This window comes from Nymphalis io, chromosome 12, assembly GCF_905147045.1.
Source record: "Nymphalis io chromosome 12, ilAglIoxx1.1, whole genome shotgun sequence".
Taxonomy (NCBI): domain Eukaryota; kingdom Metazoa; phylum Arthropoda; class Insecta; order Lepidoptera; family Nymphalidae; genus Nymphalis; species Nymphalis io.
In genome coordinates this window covers 2,537,041-2,554,427 of record NC_065899.1, presented here as the reverse complement: position 1 = coordinate 2,554,427, position 17,387 = coordinate 2,537,041, and the positions used below count along the sequence as shown (strand labels likewise).

The 17,387-nt window shown below is 31.3% G+C and overlaps 1 protein-coding gene and 1 long non-coding RNA gene across 2 annotated transcripts; both read right to left on the bottom strand.

Moving 5' to 3' along the window:
* Nucleotides 1-1,490: 1,490 nt before the first annotated feature.
* LOC126772289 (uncharacterized) lies at nt 1,491-2,187 on the bottom strand. The gene is made up of 2 exons (XR_007669639.1): nt 1,972-2,187; nt 1,491-1,660 (listed from the first exon to the last, which is right to left on the bottom strand). It is a non-coding gene; the product is annotated as an uncharacterized LOC126772289 (long non-coding RNA).
* A 5,549-nt stretch (nt 2,188-7,736) lies between these two features.
* On the bottom strand, nt 7,737-8,692 carry LOC126772288 (uncharacterized). The gene is made up of 2 exons (XM_050492582.1): nt 8,468-8,692; nt 7,737-7,915 (listed from the first exon to the last, which is right to left on the bottom strand). Exons 1-2 carry the CDS (start codon nt 8,582-8,584, stop codon nt 7,829-7,831), a joined length of 204 nt encoding a protein of 67 aa, XP_050348539.1. The 5' UTR covers nt 8,585-8,692; the 3' UTR covers nt 7,737-7,828.
* Between the last annotated feature and the right edge of the window lie 8,695 nt (nt 8,693-17,387).

The window sequence follows — 17,387 nt, the reverse complement described above, 5'->3', positions numbered from 1 at the left end:
ATTCAGTAGTTTATTGTAATCCACAATGTGTACTTAGGCTGTAAGCGTATAATAATGAAATCAATATGGACCGTTTAGACAGCAGATTAGTAGAGAACTTTAACTTCTATTAGAGTCTAATTATTGTTTTTAAAAATCACTTTAAAATCGTCATTTTACAAAATTCCGGTAAAATCTTCGCTTATTCGCTTCGTTATTTAAGAAGCAAATTAATTAAATTTTAAAAGTGAATAGGCAAAGTTGCTAATTGCTTTGTATTAAGTAAATATTATAATTATAAGAACTATACATAATATAATATATTTTTTAAAAAGTTGTCAATAGAAAAAGCATAGAAATGAGATAGCTCGCTAAGAGAGCCGTGTAACGAACGGGAGGATGAAAATTGAAATTTTGCTGGCTTTGAGTACGCTCTTAAGACGCCATTTTTTTCGAACAATGAATGATTGAATGGCACAAGTTATTTGCATCTCGAACGAGTATGTCAGTAATACTCGATACTCAATGTAGTTCGCCAAAGGATTTTGCATTTCCCGTTTAAAATCATCTAGGAATATCCAAAACCTTGCGGAATATTAATCGTTGTTGCTTCACATGCTACTATTAAAACGAGTGTCTTTTGTTATATTTTATTTTTCCAGATTCAACCAATACTTACTTATATAATAGCCATAAAACATTCATATCATAATAACTTAACAGTTTCTATTTAACCAAATAATATATAATACATTGTTAATAATATATTTACCACATAATTTTTATTGAAATAAAATTATATTGTAATTAAATAGAAATAATATTATACGCTTTCCGTGCAAAGAAGTTGTGTAATACACATATAACGTGCATACACATATAACTCAATGAAATAAAGCCTTTTAAAACAGTTTCTCATTATTTAAAATCAAAGTATATGTTCGGTTTAAAGATGATGATGTTAAGGTAAATATTATACATATTTTCATAAACAAAGCACTCGCTTTGTAGACGTTAAGAGGAATTTGTATAGTTGTGTTTTAATCTCGACATTAAGGTTATTTCTATCTTATATATTCTCCTTATTTTCTATGAAGAAATTTTGCTTTTAAATCCCTAGAGACAACAAATTATAAGTAACAGAAAAGTAGGAACCCACTTATTATATTACTAGATAATATTGTATTATGATTTTTCTTATATATTTAGACGACTCCCAAACATTTTTTTTTGTTAATTGAGTAAGATTTTTATATATTTTTATATATATTTTCGGTGATTCTAAGCCAATTTCCATGATGTTTGAAATGAATATAAATACTTTATTTCAACTAGGCCCTGTCGGAAGCCATGGTGAACTTCGACCGACACGGTCTGCGGAGGCGAGGCAAGTCACGGTTTTAGCCCTACGAGCCCTGATTCGCAGATGGGAGGACGCAAGTGCTTACCGGACATGGCTGTTTCGGTAGTTCTTTTTTTCGTCGTATTGGGATAATAAAAGTGGACAAACAATTATATTAATATATTTATTAAAACTTAATACTTATATTCATAAATAATTGCACTATTGTAACTCACACACCATTAAGCCCCATCCTTAATAATTTTATTTTTTGAACCGAATATGTTCATAAAGTTCTTGGGCTGTACCAATATCGCCAATAAGCTCAAGACCTTTTCTCTGAAAAAATAAAAAAAATATCTATAAATATTTTATTTTTAATAGCACGACCTGATAAATTACAATAAAAGCTTTGCCAACTATCAAAATTATATTTTATTTCAATAAAAATAAAAATTATATTTGCGTTGATTACTGAGTTTCTTATCGATCCGTGAACTTTACATTTAATTTGTCATGTTAAATGACAATACGAAAGTGTTTGTAAAAGTTAGTATATTTAAATAAATTAGGTACCTGGATAGTACGTATCAGAACATAAATAGTACAGAAACTCAAAGAGAACAAAAATACATGCACTATTAACTTACTATGAACCGAGCGCCCTTCCTGATAGAACTAAAGTTCAGTCTAGGAGCTGCACTACTTTGTCCAGCAAAGATTGAAAGCACTGCTACCAACATTACGAAAATAGTGGATAATTTCATTTTTATTACTGAAGACAAGCCGTCAGTTAATGAAGTGGAGTCGCGCTCACTAACTTTGCTAATGATGTTACGAAAATTCAACCCTCTTATTTAAAACAATCAAATTGTCTTATTTTCCTCATATGTATTAATTGCCATTTTTATATACATTGGGTTTTCCTATATTTTATCTAAAGGATACGTTTTGGACGTCACAGTGTTGCATACTACATAAACCGCACGTTCAACGTTCTCAGAAATAAGATAACTATAAACGTACTATATATTTAGATATTAAATTAAATACAAACAATAACAAATAGTCTATTGTTAGTATTTTAAGTATATCACAATGTAGGAACTGACGCACGCCAAACACTAGTTCAAAAGAACAGTCATTTATACCATATATGTGTGAATGTCTGTGTAATGCATATATCTTTGAATTAGTGTAATACGTGTGCGTCAATTTTATTTATTTGTCAATAATGGTTACTATAGATTCACACAAATCAGATTGTTTTTTGTTAATTGTTTTTTTTAACAACGTTGCATCGATACCTAGGTATACTAATACATTACCTTTGAGGAGCTTTATTATTCCAAGTCAAAATTACTATTTAGTGAAATATTGGTGAAAATAATAATAATAATAATGCATATTTAAATAATGCAATTTAAAGACAAATAAAATTATATATTTTATGTACAGAAAATTACAGATGGGAGACGGAGTCTATTAGTAGAATTTCTAGGTTATTTATTTAAAGATAGCTTAATAAGCAAGATTTAGTACTTGGAGTAAATAAGGTACTTTTACGATCTATAATAGTACTTTAATGTTACTGTAGACCTATTTAAATACCTTTTTTATCTCACGCGCCATCATAAATTGAAAATTGATGTAAGACAGCTTAATGCGTTCCCTAAGTAAAGGCAAGATTTCTTCGTATAAATACTTCAATTAGAATGAAAATTTATTGAGTAAAATTACAATAATGTATTATATTATCTTGATGATTATAATTTTTTTACATGTTATCGTTTGGATGGTATTAAAAGAAGTGAACAAATGAAGTGTGGAAAGTAAAAATGTGTTCATTATTTGTAATTGGTGATTGCAATGAAAATTTTACTGAAATTTCACTGGTGGTAGGGCTTTGTGCAAGCTCGTCTGGGTAGGTACCACCCACTCATCAGATATTCTACCGCAAAACAGCAATACTTGATATTGTTGTGTTCCGGTTTGAAGGGTGAGTGAGCCAGTGTAATTACAGGCACAAGGGACATAAAATCTTAGTTCCCAAGGTTGGTGGCGCATTGGATATGTAAGCGATGGTTGACATTTCTTACAATGCCAATGTCTAAGAGCGTTGGTGACCACTTACCATCAGGTGGCCCATATGCTCGTCCGCCTTCCTATGCTATAAAAAAAAAAAAAAAAAAAAAAAAAAAAAAAAAAAAAGCACTAAATTATTAGAGCAATGTGATAATTTTAGGAATCGTACATATATTAATTTTGCGACGGAACAATTATATTATTATTAAATAGAAAATATTTAATGACTATTAAATTAATTATTAATTATCCCTCTAATGCTGGGTTACCATACCAAATTACTATAGATATTATAGTTTTAAAAAATATATTCAAATATCTTCAATTAATAAAAAACTTGAATTAATTTCATCTCAGAAAAGTGAATTCAGTATTATTCTGACTGAATAATCCAATACAATTTTGCAGCTTATTTTTGCTCATAGATCTTAGACTGTTTCTTCGATATCAAGATGTATAAGTCACAAAGGAAATTGTTCGGTGATGCCGAGAAAATAAAAGAGATACATTTTTAAAGAATATAAGCGAAATGTATTTGTTATAAATATTTTTTTCGTATCATGTTAAATAAATCAATTTGGACGATTTCAACCACGTTGGTAATTTTCAAGGGATCATGTGAGGGGACAAATTTAAGTGCAGAAGTGTGTGTGCACTCACAAGTAATCTCGTATTCATAGATCAACACTCATCTTTCAAATTGGAAAGCAATAAACCTAGTATTGCTGTTCAGTGGTAGAATATCTGATGAGTGGTTGGTTCGTACCCAGCCGAGCTTGCACGGCCCTACCACCTATTTCACGCTGCTCCAATATGGATTGGTGGATACACTGATAGCAAAATTTCAGCGAAATTAAACACACGCAGGTTTCTTCAAGATGTTTTCGTTCACCACCAAGTACGAGATGAATACAAAAATAAGTGGTGCTTGTCTGGGCTTGAACCCGCGGTCATCGGTTAGTAGGAATTATAAACTTTTTTTTTTAAACGGTGTCTAGGATACTTTACTAAGGATTATTTAGAAATTACATTTTTCATGTTAAGAAAGCTTGATTTATGTATAATCATGCTAAAAATAATAATATATTTATTCATATAATTTAAATGTTTTAGTTAGTAAATATTGCCTTTTACACATAGCAATTCGAACTGATAGTTATAGGCATTTTGCAAGAATTTTAGTAAACATGCGAAAAATATGGGAAGGCGTATTGTACGTTGCATTAGAAAATAAGTACAGGACAGATGAATTGATCGGTTGACCGGAGGCTTAAAATAAATCACTGAATAAATTTATATTTACGGGTATTTAGTAATATTGTAGAATATATAAAAATAATTCGATCGCTTTTCTTATGTCAAAGTAAATTTCGCCTTCGAATTAATTATTCGTCCGTTTTTTTCCTCCGTTTTTGATTTTTATTGTTACGTTACAATTTAATTAGTGAAATTCAGTTCAGATCAAAGTTATATACGAAACATTTGTATTTTAAGTTTATTATTATCGATATATAAGTGTATTGCTTCTAAAATTTACATTGTATAAATTAATTTGCATCTTAATGTCCATAGCCCCTTTTAGTTTAACTTAAAATTTATGCTGGTGTGGTTACCATAAATATTTCTTGTTTTTATTTCCAGTCAACGCCACAAGCGAAGGTATTGCGCGTTAAACATGTCCAGGAATTAACTATTATGTAAAACGCGACAAGATTAAACTTAGCCTATAAATAAACTTAAATCTCATTCTAAAAAAAATAAGGCTTTTTACCCGATAAAATACGTTTATTAGAGATGATAAAAATGCATGGAGTTATGCGTGACCTCTATATACATTGACGAAAGAGATTACCTACTATTTCTTATCGGTTATTCTCGGAAGAATCTTCATTAGCTTTTATTTATTTTTTACATGATGATGAAAGTGCTTATATGCTAGAATAAAGACTAATTTGTTTTTCTTTTTTGGAGAGTGACGTTACTTGAATACCAGTCTCTACTACTAGGGAATAATATTTGCAAATGGATCTTGGAAATAATCATAAACTATCGCGTATGCAGACCACATGAGCTACGCATTGACGTAACATATGGCTGTGTTGAACATTATGATACAATAAAAAGTAGCAATGCGATGAAAAGTGACTTACTACTTACGCTTAATTCTACTTTTTTATTGTAATGTGTTGATAGAATATGTGGATATTATATGTATCGTGGCTAAAAAATAGATGATTCTGATACTGATATATCTCGCACCTCAGCCCAAACAACCGACAACAAACAAATATTTTAGCATTAATTTACAACACCGGCTGGGTGGCATCTGGTGCAACGGCCATTCAAAAGTGACCTCCCGTTACTATGGATATACATGAAATAGGAGCTCACCTTGTATTATGTGTTTTGTTTGTGGAAAAAATGGGTTAATTCTTATATCACCGGATCCCGTCAACAAAGTTTTTAAGTCTAATTATAAACTTTCAGTACAAAGCTTATACGTGGCTCTCGAATAAACAGACGACACACTCTTATTATGGTAGATAAATAGATGGAGTGATTTGATTTCATTCTTGACTATATTATTTCTTGAAATTAGCTGATAGAATATCTGATCAATAATATTTATTTAATAATTTATGATTGTGTGTAACGGTGGAGGAAGGGGGGTCGCCTTATCCCTGGATACATGTGGACATTTACTGGATATTTCTGTATTTTGTTTAACGTTATTTAAAATAATAATGATATCAATAGCTGCGTTGTGAACTCTCTGTATTTAAATTATAATTAAAACGAACTACCCGTCCCGACTTCGCACGGGTAGAATAATGATCAATATAAAACGTTTATATTTAATGACAAGGATCCATATGTTACAAAAAAATAATGTAGTTTTTTAGGCGAGGGCCTTCTCTGGCGATCACGAAACCTCACCAAGGACAAAAATACAAAAAAATATATTTTAAAACATTTTTATTTATTGATATGAAAAAAGAAAAGTGAACTCCTTTATAAGACTTTTATTTTCAAACGATGAATATTCCAAGCAATAAAACAAAAAGTTTATTTGAATTGAATTCTGGTAAAAAAATAACTTTCAAATTAAGGCAACAAATTATGAGTACTTTATTGGTTTATTTTTTGTACAAACAAAAACAACTTTCATTTTATGAACAATTTTTATTTTATGTTAACTAGTTTTAAAAATGCTCTCTCAATTTCTGGTTCCGTAACCGTAACAGCCTGTGAATGTCCCACTGCTGGGCTAAAGGCCTCCTCTCCTCTTTTTGAGGAGAAGGTTTGGAGCTTATTCCACCACGCTGCTCCAATGCGGGTTGGTAGAATTCACATGTGGCAGAATTTCAGTGAAATTAGACACATGCAGGTTTCCTCACGATGTTTTTCTTCACCGTAAAGCACGAGATGAATTATAATCACAAATTAAGCACATGAAAATTCAGTGGTGCTTGCCCGGGTTTGAACCCACGATCATCGGTTAAGATTCACGCGTTCTTACCACAGGGCCATCTCGGCTTATTTCTGGCAATTTCTGGCAATTTCTGGTATTTCTGTTGAATTATTTATCGTTTTTAAATTTGTGTATCATACAAACAACAACTAATATCATGTATAAGAAAATTTAATTTTGAAAAAAAAAATTACATCCGCAAGATGGGTGTAAAAGGCTAAGACGGGGTAGAAGAAACAGATTTTAATGATTAATTTTTATTGTATATAACTTAATGGGCTTATATTACTTGACGCTTAATGTAAATTAAAAGATTTGATAGATTAAGGACTAGGAAATTAAACACTTATTTATTCAAACGGCGCTGGCCGCTGCCTCATTTGGGAGCTGCTTAAAAATATAATAAATTTAACAAATAATAATATTAAACAGCCCAAACATTGTTTTTTCTCTTTCAATGTTTTGACATTTAAAACAAAAAGGCATATAGTTTAACTAATCACCGGAGGTGTGAACAACATTTTTGGGTGAAGCTGTAAATGTTGCCAATACCTTTTTTTATGTTTAAATGATACTTTTATAAAAAAATGATTTATTTATTTAAACTATTTTAAAAATATATTTACAGATTTCGTATTTATTCTAATTTAATTTATGTATTGACTTATGTATTTGAACTATTTAATGAAGTAAAACAAAACTTTATACTAAAATAAAAGATAATTTTCCTGAGAAATTCGTAGTATATTGTTCAGTTGAAATTATAAATTAATTAACTTGAAATTTGCACAAACTTAAGTAGCTTACGATTTGCTAAGTAGAAGTTATTTGTATACATGTAATTGAGAAACAAAATAATTTGAGAATTTTCTTAATTAAGACATTTATTAGTATATTTAGAAAATTTCATTAATTAAAAATTCCTATATCATCTTCGTTGTAATGTAAAATTAGTTATTCTTTCTTTTTCTATTTTGGATGAAGTTATATATTTCATGAGCCGTTCCCGCAGCACCAACAAATCCAAGACCCGCTTTCTGAAAAAAAGCAGATGCATGATTTTATATAATACATAAATTCACATTATTTCCTGTTCTCCAAGAGAACTCGTGCACACAGGTATCCGAATATTTTGTATTGCCCTCTTATCAGTAGTATACTTTTTACCACATAAATGAAATATTAAGTCAAAGGGCCTCTCTGTGCAATGTGTGCAATACTTTGAAATAGTAACAGTACAATAGTAACAGCCTATGAATGTCCCACTGCTGGGCTAAGGCCTCCTCTCCTTTTCTTTTTTTATTGAGGAGAAGGTTTGGAGCTTATTCCACCACGCTGCTCCAATGCGAGTTGGTGGACTACACATGTGGCAGAATTTCAGTGAAATTAGACACATGCAGGTTTCCTCACGATGTTTTCATTCACAGTCAAGCACGAGATGAATTATAAATACAAATTAAGCACATCAAAATTCAGTTGTGCTTGCCCGGGTTTGAACCTACGATCATCGGTTAAGATTCACGCGTTCTAACCACTGGGCCATCTCGGCAACTTTGAAATGTTTACTTAAATTTAAATTAAACACTTACAATTATACGGCTTCCTTTTCTTATAGCGTGAAAGTTGAGTTTAGGGTCGGCGCTAGTCTGGCCAGCAAAGAGTGCAACGACCGCCATTAACATCACAAAAATGGTTGAAAACTTCATTGTTATTACTATTCCTTCTTTAGCAACTCAAGTAACTTCCACTCGTATTTTGTGAATGGAAGTATTTGTATTACATCCCTCTATTTAAATGAAATATATTCACATTATTTTCCTCTTTGTAATCAAACAATTGGGTTATCCCATGCCTTAACAGTCCAATATTAATGTATTCGCGTAGAAAAGGTGGTTGGCCGAACGATTTCTTTGTATTTTGCATAAACATTACGTATTTGTTAAACATACGTACACCATATTGTATAAGTGTTATTTTTATACGTCATATTATACGTATAAAGTTACATAATATGAAGATAAAAATATGGTTTGAGTCAATTTGCGTTAATTGGTTATTATGACTATTAGCGGTTATGTCTATAATAAATAACAATTAAATACAGTACAATATAAATTGCTAATAATAATGTAAACACTGCGTTAATTAAATTTAATTTCCACTTTTTTAATAAATTTTCAGACAATCAATATATAGCAGACGTCACAATATGGGTCACCCAGTATTGTAATCGCAGGTTCGATCCTTACGATAGCAATTCCTTAAAATAATCAATGCTACTTTCCTTTAAAAATATTCTTACGGTTTTATTAATATACAAAATCACTTCTTCTTATTTACATGATTTTTACATGGTTTTATTTACATGGTTAATATTTTAAATTTATATGTATAATAAGTTTATTTAATAAAGCGTTTAGGGCCACGTTTATAGTTTCTGCAGGACAAAGACATTTAGCGCATCCCTTATAAAAGATCATAATTAACGTATTACATTTTATAGTTCAATTTTTATACCAAAATCCTCCACGGACGAGTTCTCCGTGTTGTTGCATCTTTTTATTATTATTTTTTAATTTATTTTTAAGACGCTCACATTTAACTTGCTTGTTATTATTTCCAAGCATCACAATCAGTTCGTTTATTTACATTTTATATTAGTAATTCTGGCCGCGGCTTCACACGCGTTAAAAATCGCCAATGCGTTACCAACCTTGAGAAATAAGATTTCATGTCCCTTATGCCTGAAATTAAACTGGCTCACTCGCCCTTCGAACAGGAACAACAATACCAAACAATACCACTTGGCAGCAGAATATGTGATAAGTGGGTGGTCGTGGTACCTACCTACCTAAACGGGCTTGCACAAAGTAAATACTCCGCAAGAAATCGGCGTAAATTAACTTAGCCTCCTTCTATGACAACATAAATACAGAACCTATCTAAAGCGGCTAAGGAAGTGTGGAGATAGCATTCGTCGATTTCCATGCAGGATAAATAATAATTCGATTGTATTTAATTTCTAACGTAACTTAATGCTCGGAAAAGTGTTTAGAGTATCTACCAAGTTTCTTGCGGGTCTTTCTCGGTAGAATCTACATTTTGGTAACTTAAATTTAGTTTAATCTAGTAAAATATTAATTTAATTTAACAGTACTACATAGATAAAGTTTATTTTGTGGTAACTTATGCCTAAAGTTGGCCATAGTGGTTGACGTATAAGTTTCTCTGTTTATCTTTTGGATAGTTTTGTGAAGTTTATTAACCTTTTTTTATAAACAGATTATCTTAAAAATTGTATAAGTCACTCTGGCCTAAAGAACAACAAACTTTATATTTATATATTCTATGCGATTTGCCAATAGCTTTGCTGCGTTATGCACTACAAAAAGCTCTTGATTAATATATATTTATTTATAATATAATACTATTACACTTAACTACTTATATTTACGCAATTCAAAACGTCATTTGCTCGCGAAAACATACTGAATATCATAGATAATTCAAGATCTCGACCAATGTATTGCGTCAATTCATTGTCAAAGTTGATTAAAAACCCCATTTCAGTTCAGCATAAATATATATAAATAACGTTACGTAAAAGAGAACATGTAGCGAGTCACGTAGAACTATTTAGTTTAGCTATTAATTTGAGGATGTTTACTATAAATAAGAATAGAGCACAAAGAATAAAACTCCGTATAATTGCTGTGATTTTGTGTTCAGCGGTGAAAGAAAATATGTCACGATTCGTGCATAATGTGCCGGATAAAGTTCTATCATGAGTATATTTTTTATTGTAATTTTTTGTATTTTCGTGGATTTTCACTTTAATTTACCAATTAAAAAATTTAATTTTTATTTTAAAATTTTAACTTTTATTTTAAAATTTTAATTTTTCACTTGGTTAATTCAATCTTTTAGACGGCGTGTTTGTTTTCTATAAATTTTGTAATGCGTATTTTGTTTTTAAATGACTGTACATAGCTTAAAATAAATTATAAGTTATTTTTCAATTATATTACTATTTCTTTTCGCTACTTTCGAATTCAAATGCTAGTATTTATTTACCTACATAATATAGATTCGTCTAATTTGTAAATTATCGTTATAAATAATTTACTATAATAATTGCCAATTAATATAAAATGCAATAATTAAAGTACAATTTGCGAGATTTTATTTTATTTACATTAGAATAAAAAATCAAATACACCTCGCATACCATTAAACCACCGTCCGCCACATTAATAGACCGTCCAACGAACGTTTATCAAGATGCCAGAAGACGACGTAAAAAACAAAGTCTAATGAGGCAATAATTATTATTGCTATTAGAGCAACAGCCGTATAAAAAAGGCGGCCAAGTTCGTGTTAAGCAGATATTAGCAGGGTTCCGTAAGTATTCATAATATGAAATATAATTGTCTTCGGTCTGAGAAGTATTTAGTACCAGAGATCTCTTAGATTATTTATATGTTATTTGTTATACGGATGTAAGGTTTTGTGCAAGCCCGTCTGGGTAGATATCATTCGTATTCTACAGCCTAACACCGATACTTGGAATGTGTGCAGGCTGAGTGACTGGGACATATTGGTAGGTACTGGTGGCGCATTGATGCTGTAAGAGATGCTTATCTCTTACCATCAGGTGAGCCACTTACCAATTTGCAAACTTTTAAATAAAAATAAATGTCATCGGTAAATGTCACCAGTAAGCGATCAGAAATCACTTAAACTAATTAGATACGTGTTGTTATTTGTTTGTAAGTTAAACCTTCGAAATTTATTCGTAGATTTATATAATTGATTAATATTAAATAATCAATATTTCTGACATAAACATATTTAGAATTTAGTTTAGACATGTATAGCAATACACATATATATTTAATATAGCCTCCATATGTAAGAGTCGAGATGAATCAAAGATAGGATTTCTTCCGACACATTTAATCTTTTATACAATAATTTCCTATAGCATAGTTAATACTTTAGCTTAAATTGTTTTTTTTTTTTTGACAAATATTTATTTATTATTTTGTATGATATTTATAAAAACATAATTCTAACATTGTTTCATATTAATATGGGTACAGTCTTCATGTGTACAGTCATTTTTATAATAATTAACTTAAATTGTACTGTTATTAAAATTGAGTTGAACAAGGGGACGGATGCTGTCTGTTATTAATAAATCCTTACTAATAATATAAATGTGAATGTGAGATTGTTTGTTTTTTGTTTGTTACGTTTTCACGTCTTAACTGCCAAACAATTTATTATGACATTTTTTATACACGTCAGGAGTACAGAAGAGGGCATGGGATACCTAACAATGCCCCCCCTCACACGTGGGCAGAAACTAGTAATATATTATGATTATAAATATTCATTTTCTTGTCTAACCCTAATTATGCGACATCAAAAATTCAGTGACCTTCCCTGTCAAGTCTCTTACATAACAATGAGCTTTTTGTTCTTAGAAATTTCGTAGAGTAATAAAATTATATCGTCTTCATTTAACTTCTTAGTTCAAAGTGAATTATGAATTATATATCTGGTTTTTTTTTAACAGTAAAAAGTCTACAAGACTTTCTTTTGCTGTTTTTGAGCAAGATCAAGTGACGTGACGATTTCACTTGAAGCACGAAGAACTGAATCATACACTTCATTCAAGTAGGCTATTATTTCATTTTTGTTATTTTTAAGGGAGAATCTTTAGTCCCTTATGATACTATCAATTGGACCAATACAACTCATCTTCATGAATAACTCGAATGTTAAACGTTCTTTAAGGCAAATGCTTTCTGTTATTTTTTTTTAAATATATAGGGGGATGGACAAATGAGCCATATGATCTTATCCGGCCATAAGCATTGGCGCTGTAAGAAATATTGTTCTATTCCTATTCCTTACATCGCCAATGCGCTAAAGACGGGTGCATTAAAAATTAAGCTTTTATATCTCACTCACCCTTCAAACCAAAACACAACAATACTAAGTTTTTCTGTTTGTTGGAAGAATATCTCCTGAGCAGATAGTACCTACACAGTCGGGCTTGCACAAAGCCCTTTCACCAAGTTTCATTACATTACCCACGAAATGCACCGCTAACAATACTGTGTTATACTCTTTTAAGACTTTTTATTTTTATTTTTATTATAATTGGGAAACATACAGTACACACCACATACATTATACAACAAATAATTCGTTCACACACCAATCAAGTTTCCACTTAAAACTAATTCATGTATGACAGTAAACAAGCAATTTTGTAAATTATAAATCGCAAGATAATTTTCGAGAACAAAGAGTATTCATGTAATAAAAGTAAAGAGCTCGTAAATATCCCACTGCTAGGCTGAGGGCTCCTCTCTTATTGGAGCAGGGATAGAGCTTACTCCACCACGCTTCTCTTATGGGAATTAATGACACATGGCAGATCTTCAGCCGCCACATGTTCGTCAAGATGTTTTCCTTCACCACAGAGCATTAGATGAATTATAAACTCAAATTAAGCACATGGTAATTCAGTAGTGCTTGCCCAGACTTGAACTCGAAATTATCGATTAAGACTCACATCTTCTAACCATTTAGCCATCGCGGCTCTTCACGTAGTATTCTACCCGCTATTATTAAACATGCATAATTATTACGCAAGCATTTTGTATAGGAACATAACAGGTCATATCAAAAATTCGATTATCTTTGAATTTTCCATTACAAATACTTAGTTTTCCTCAACACTTAATATTAAATTTCTTCAAATCTTCTTGAAGAACAAGGGGCAACAATAAAAGGTCAACGAAACAAGCCCTTGCCACATTCTACAGCGAACGCTTGTTAAAACTTTTTCATAAAGAACAAATAAGTTTGTATGAAAACTCTGAAATTAAATATTTGCGTATGTTTGATATTTTTAAGACTTCTCTTTCTTTAAAGAAAACACATTAGAATAACAATAGATTATTTCTTAAATAATAAACATCGATAAAGTTGATATTGTTCAGTGGACACGCAGTTGCCAGATGTATTACCAAAAACTCTTTTTTATTGCTCACCTACATTATATAAGGAACTTTTATGATAAACTTTATTTTAAATCCTCGGAGGGTATGATATAAAAACAGTGCGAATGTCTGTGAGGTGATGGTAGTGGTCGCCAGTCAATCTAGCCAAACAAATAAAAAAAATTAATTAAAAAAAAATTGTCCTTCATCTACTCTAAAAGTTCATGAACTCGTTTAGATACAGCGGCTTTAACTTTTAATTAATAAATCTTGCTTAAGCTTTAAATGATCTTGCAACTCCCTCAAAACCGCTGACTGTGCAAGAAAGTATATTTTAATATTTAAAAAAATATATATTCTTTATTTCTATTTAGAGATTTTTTGCCTTAGGTTGCTATGTTAAATACATTGGGCATCCAAAGAAATTTATTACATTTTGTTTTATATAATGTTGTGATATAAATGAATAATTTAAAGATTTATTGAATAAATATTTTAATCAGCCATTTTGGTAGCTTCATTATCATTTTGTTTTCGCTTGAATAAGCTTTTTTTAAATTAACATTAGGTATAACTGTACCTACTTTGTTTTAGTTTAGACTTGTCGGAAGAAAGTTGGTAGGCAAACATTCAGTTCATGCAACTTAGCATGTTACGACAAGAATGTCAGAGTTTTAAATTATTTGTGTACGGAGCAAGAGCGCTGATACAGCATACATAGAAGTAAGTTCGTGCACAAAAATAAAGGTTTTACAACAGTTTTATTATTTTCGTGTGGTTCTCGTAATAAAGTCATAAGTTGATAATTTTAGAAGTGATTAAAAACATTTCGTTTATAATGATATACTTACGTTTGCATTGTACCCGGGCCAGCTTTGCACGGGTAGAATAAAGCTCTATATGTAATACCGTAATATATAAAATTCTATTGGTTTACGCGGCGCAAGCTTCTAGTCTGTATGTTTTTTACATTTCCAACAATCATTATATTTTAAACAATTTACGCAAAACCTCAACGAATTATAGACTTACCTTCCTCACAAGTCACTCCGTCCATTGGTGAAAACACTATGATAATCCGTTCGGCAGTTTTTGAGTTTATCGCGTTCTGACGGAAAAACATATGGAGAGACTTTGATTTTATAATATGAAGTGATAACTATTCATATTTTATAATATTGATATACATCAACAAATTAATTATTAGCAATGTGTTTAATTTTTTTTTTTTATATATAGAATAAGAAGGCGGACGAGCATATGGGCCACCTGATGGTAAGTGGTCACCAACGCCCATAAACATTGGCATTGTAAGAAATGTTAACCATCGCTTACATCACTAATGTGCCACCAACCTTGGGAACTAAGATTTTATGTCCCTTGTGCCTGTAATTACACTGGCTCACTCACCCTTCAAACCGGAACATAACAATACCAAATACTGCTGTTTTGCGGTAGAATATCTGATGAGTGGGTGGTACCTACGCAGACGAGCTTGCACAAAGCTCTACCACCAGTTAAGTCACCTTTTAAACTTTTTGCGTAGTAATATAACTTTTCATTGTTAATCACTAAAGTAGAAAAACTCAGACAATAGGCGACCGATTAATTTAATTACAAAAAGGTAAATACAATTTTTCAAATTTCATTTAGTCACTGAAATAAAATACGATAATGAATGTCTAATATAACTGCAATTACTAAAAGTTTTATATTTAATACATATAAAATATTTTTATATATATATATATATATATATATATATATATATATATATATATATATATATATATTGATAGCAAATATTTTTAATTATTACATTTCAATTTTAAGGTCAAAAGTTAACATGAATTATATTTTTAACAACGCCATCTATGAATATCAAGAAGTAGTTTTAGCATTTATTATTTGACAGTAGAATGCAAACTATTTCACTCATTAAAGGATAGATGGCGAGATAGAAAAATAATTATATTTTTTAATATACGTGTATGTTTTTAATTGTTCTATAAAAATATAATTAATTTACGATTACTTTAAGGAACCCTCTAGATACATATAGAGTTTATGAATAAGCATATTTCCCGCCGCTATTACTTTACAAAGAGATCAAATTACTTGCGTACACGCCAAACTTAATTTCCCTGGGCGTAAGATTGTGCTATAGACAATGGCGTAGCTATCGTAGGTCCAGGTCGTGCAGTGCACCAGGGCCCCGGAGCTCAGGGGGTCCTCTAACCTCAGCTTTGAAAAGAGAGGAGCATAAAAAAAAAATCTTGTGTGGACAGGGACTTCTCTGTTCATAATCGTTTTTTCCCTTTATTAATCTCACCTGTATAATAAATATTCTGTATTGTCAGGTGCGTCGTTGTTTATTTATTCCCATATCATATTTGACGGGCCGGTTGGCGTGGTTGGTAGATACTTGCCTTTCACGCCTTGTTGTGGATTCGCTTCCCACCCAGGACAGACATTTGTGTGCATGAACATGTCTGTTTGTCCTGAGTCTGGGTGTAATTATGTATATAAGTATGTATTTACAAAATAAAAGTAGTATATGTAGTATATCAGTTGTCTGGTATCCATAGCACAAGCTCTGTTTAGTTTGGGATCAGATGGCCGTGTGTGAATAATGTCCCAGGATATTATTATTGTTTATTTTCTTCTATTAAACACATATAGATTCTACCCCTCATAGAGACGACGTATGGATTTAGCATACCAGGTATAAGTTAAGCTCACTGTCTCTATTCTTGTTCCTATGTATAATTTTGAAGGCCAATATAAGTTCAAGCTACGCGGAAAGATGGGATGAGGGCCCGATTCTTTCCTTATGCACCGGAGCTCTTGTCCACCTAGCTACACCACTTTTTTTTAACGCTGGAAAAACGTATTACGCGTTTCCCCCACGGGAACTGTGGGGGGGTATGTGGGGCTCGCCGGTGTCCAAGGCAAGGCGAGTGCGCCCCGAACATCGCAATACCCACTAAAAAACCAGCGGTACCCTTTCCGTCCTAACGAGGAGCGCCACGGGATCGCTTTCGCATGCTACCGTGGCGAACCTAGCTACACAACTGGCTATAGACTTAATTTTTTTTAAATATATTTTATAGTATATAAAAATATATTCTGTAGTAGATCGTGTGAATGGAATGGTTAACAAGTGGATAAATGAACTACTAGTTGAAAAATTAAAGGGTGGACCAATGCTTTCCATCCACCTGCCCACTAATCTAGCCTTTTAATTCTATCGAACCCATTGGTCGATTTATTATTGAATATATAATTAAAATTAAATATTATTTATAGCCTTTAAGGAATTTGATAGTTCTATTAGAAAGAAAGAGACATTTTCATTTACGTTATTTTATAACTTTCGGCGAGCCAAAGGTTCACGAGGTTCACCTCTCTTTGCATCGACATTTAAGAAGTTTAGCACTTGTCACAAAGTTATATTAACGTGGTGTGTCCTTTATTGCAATAATTATAA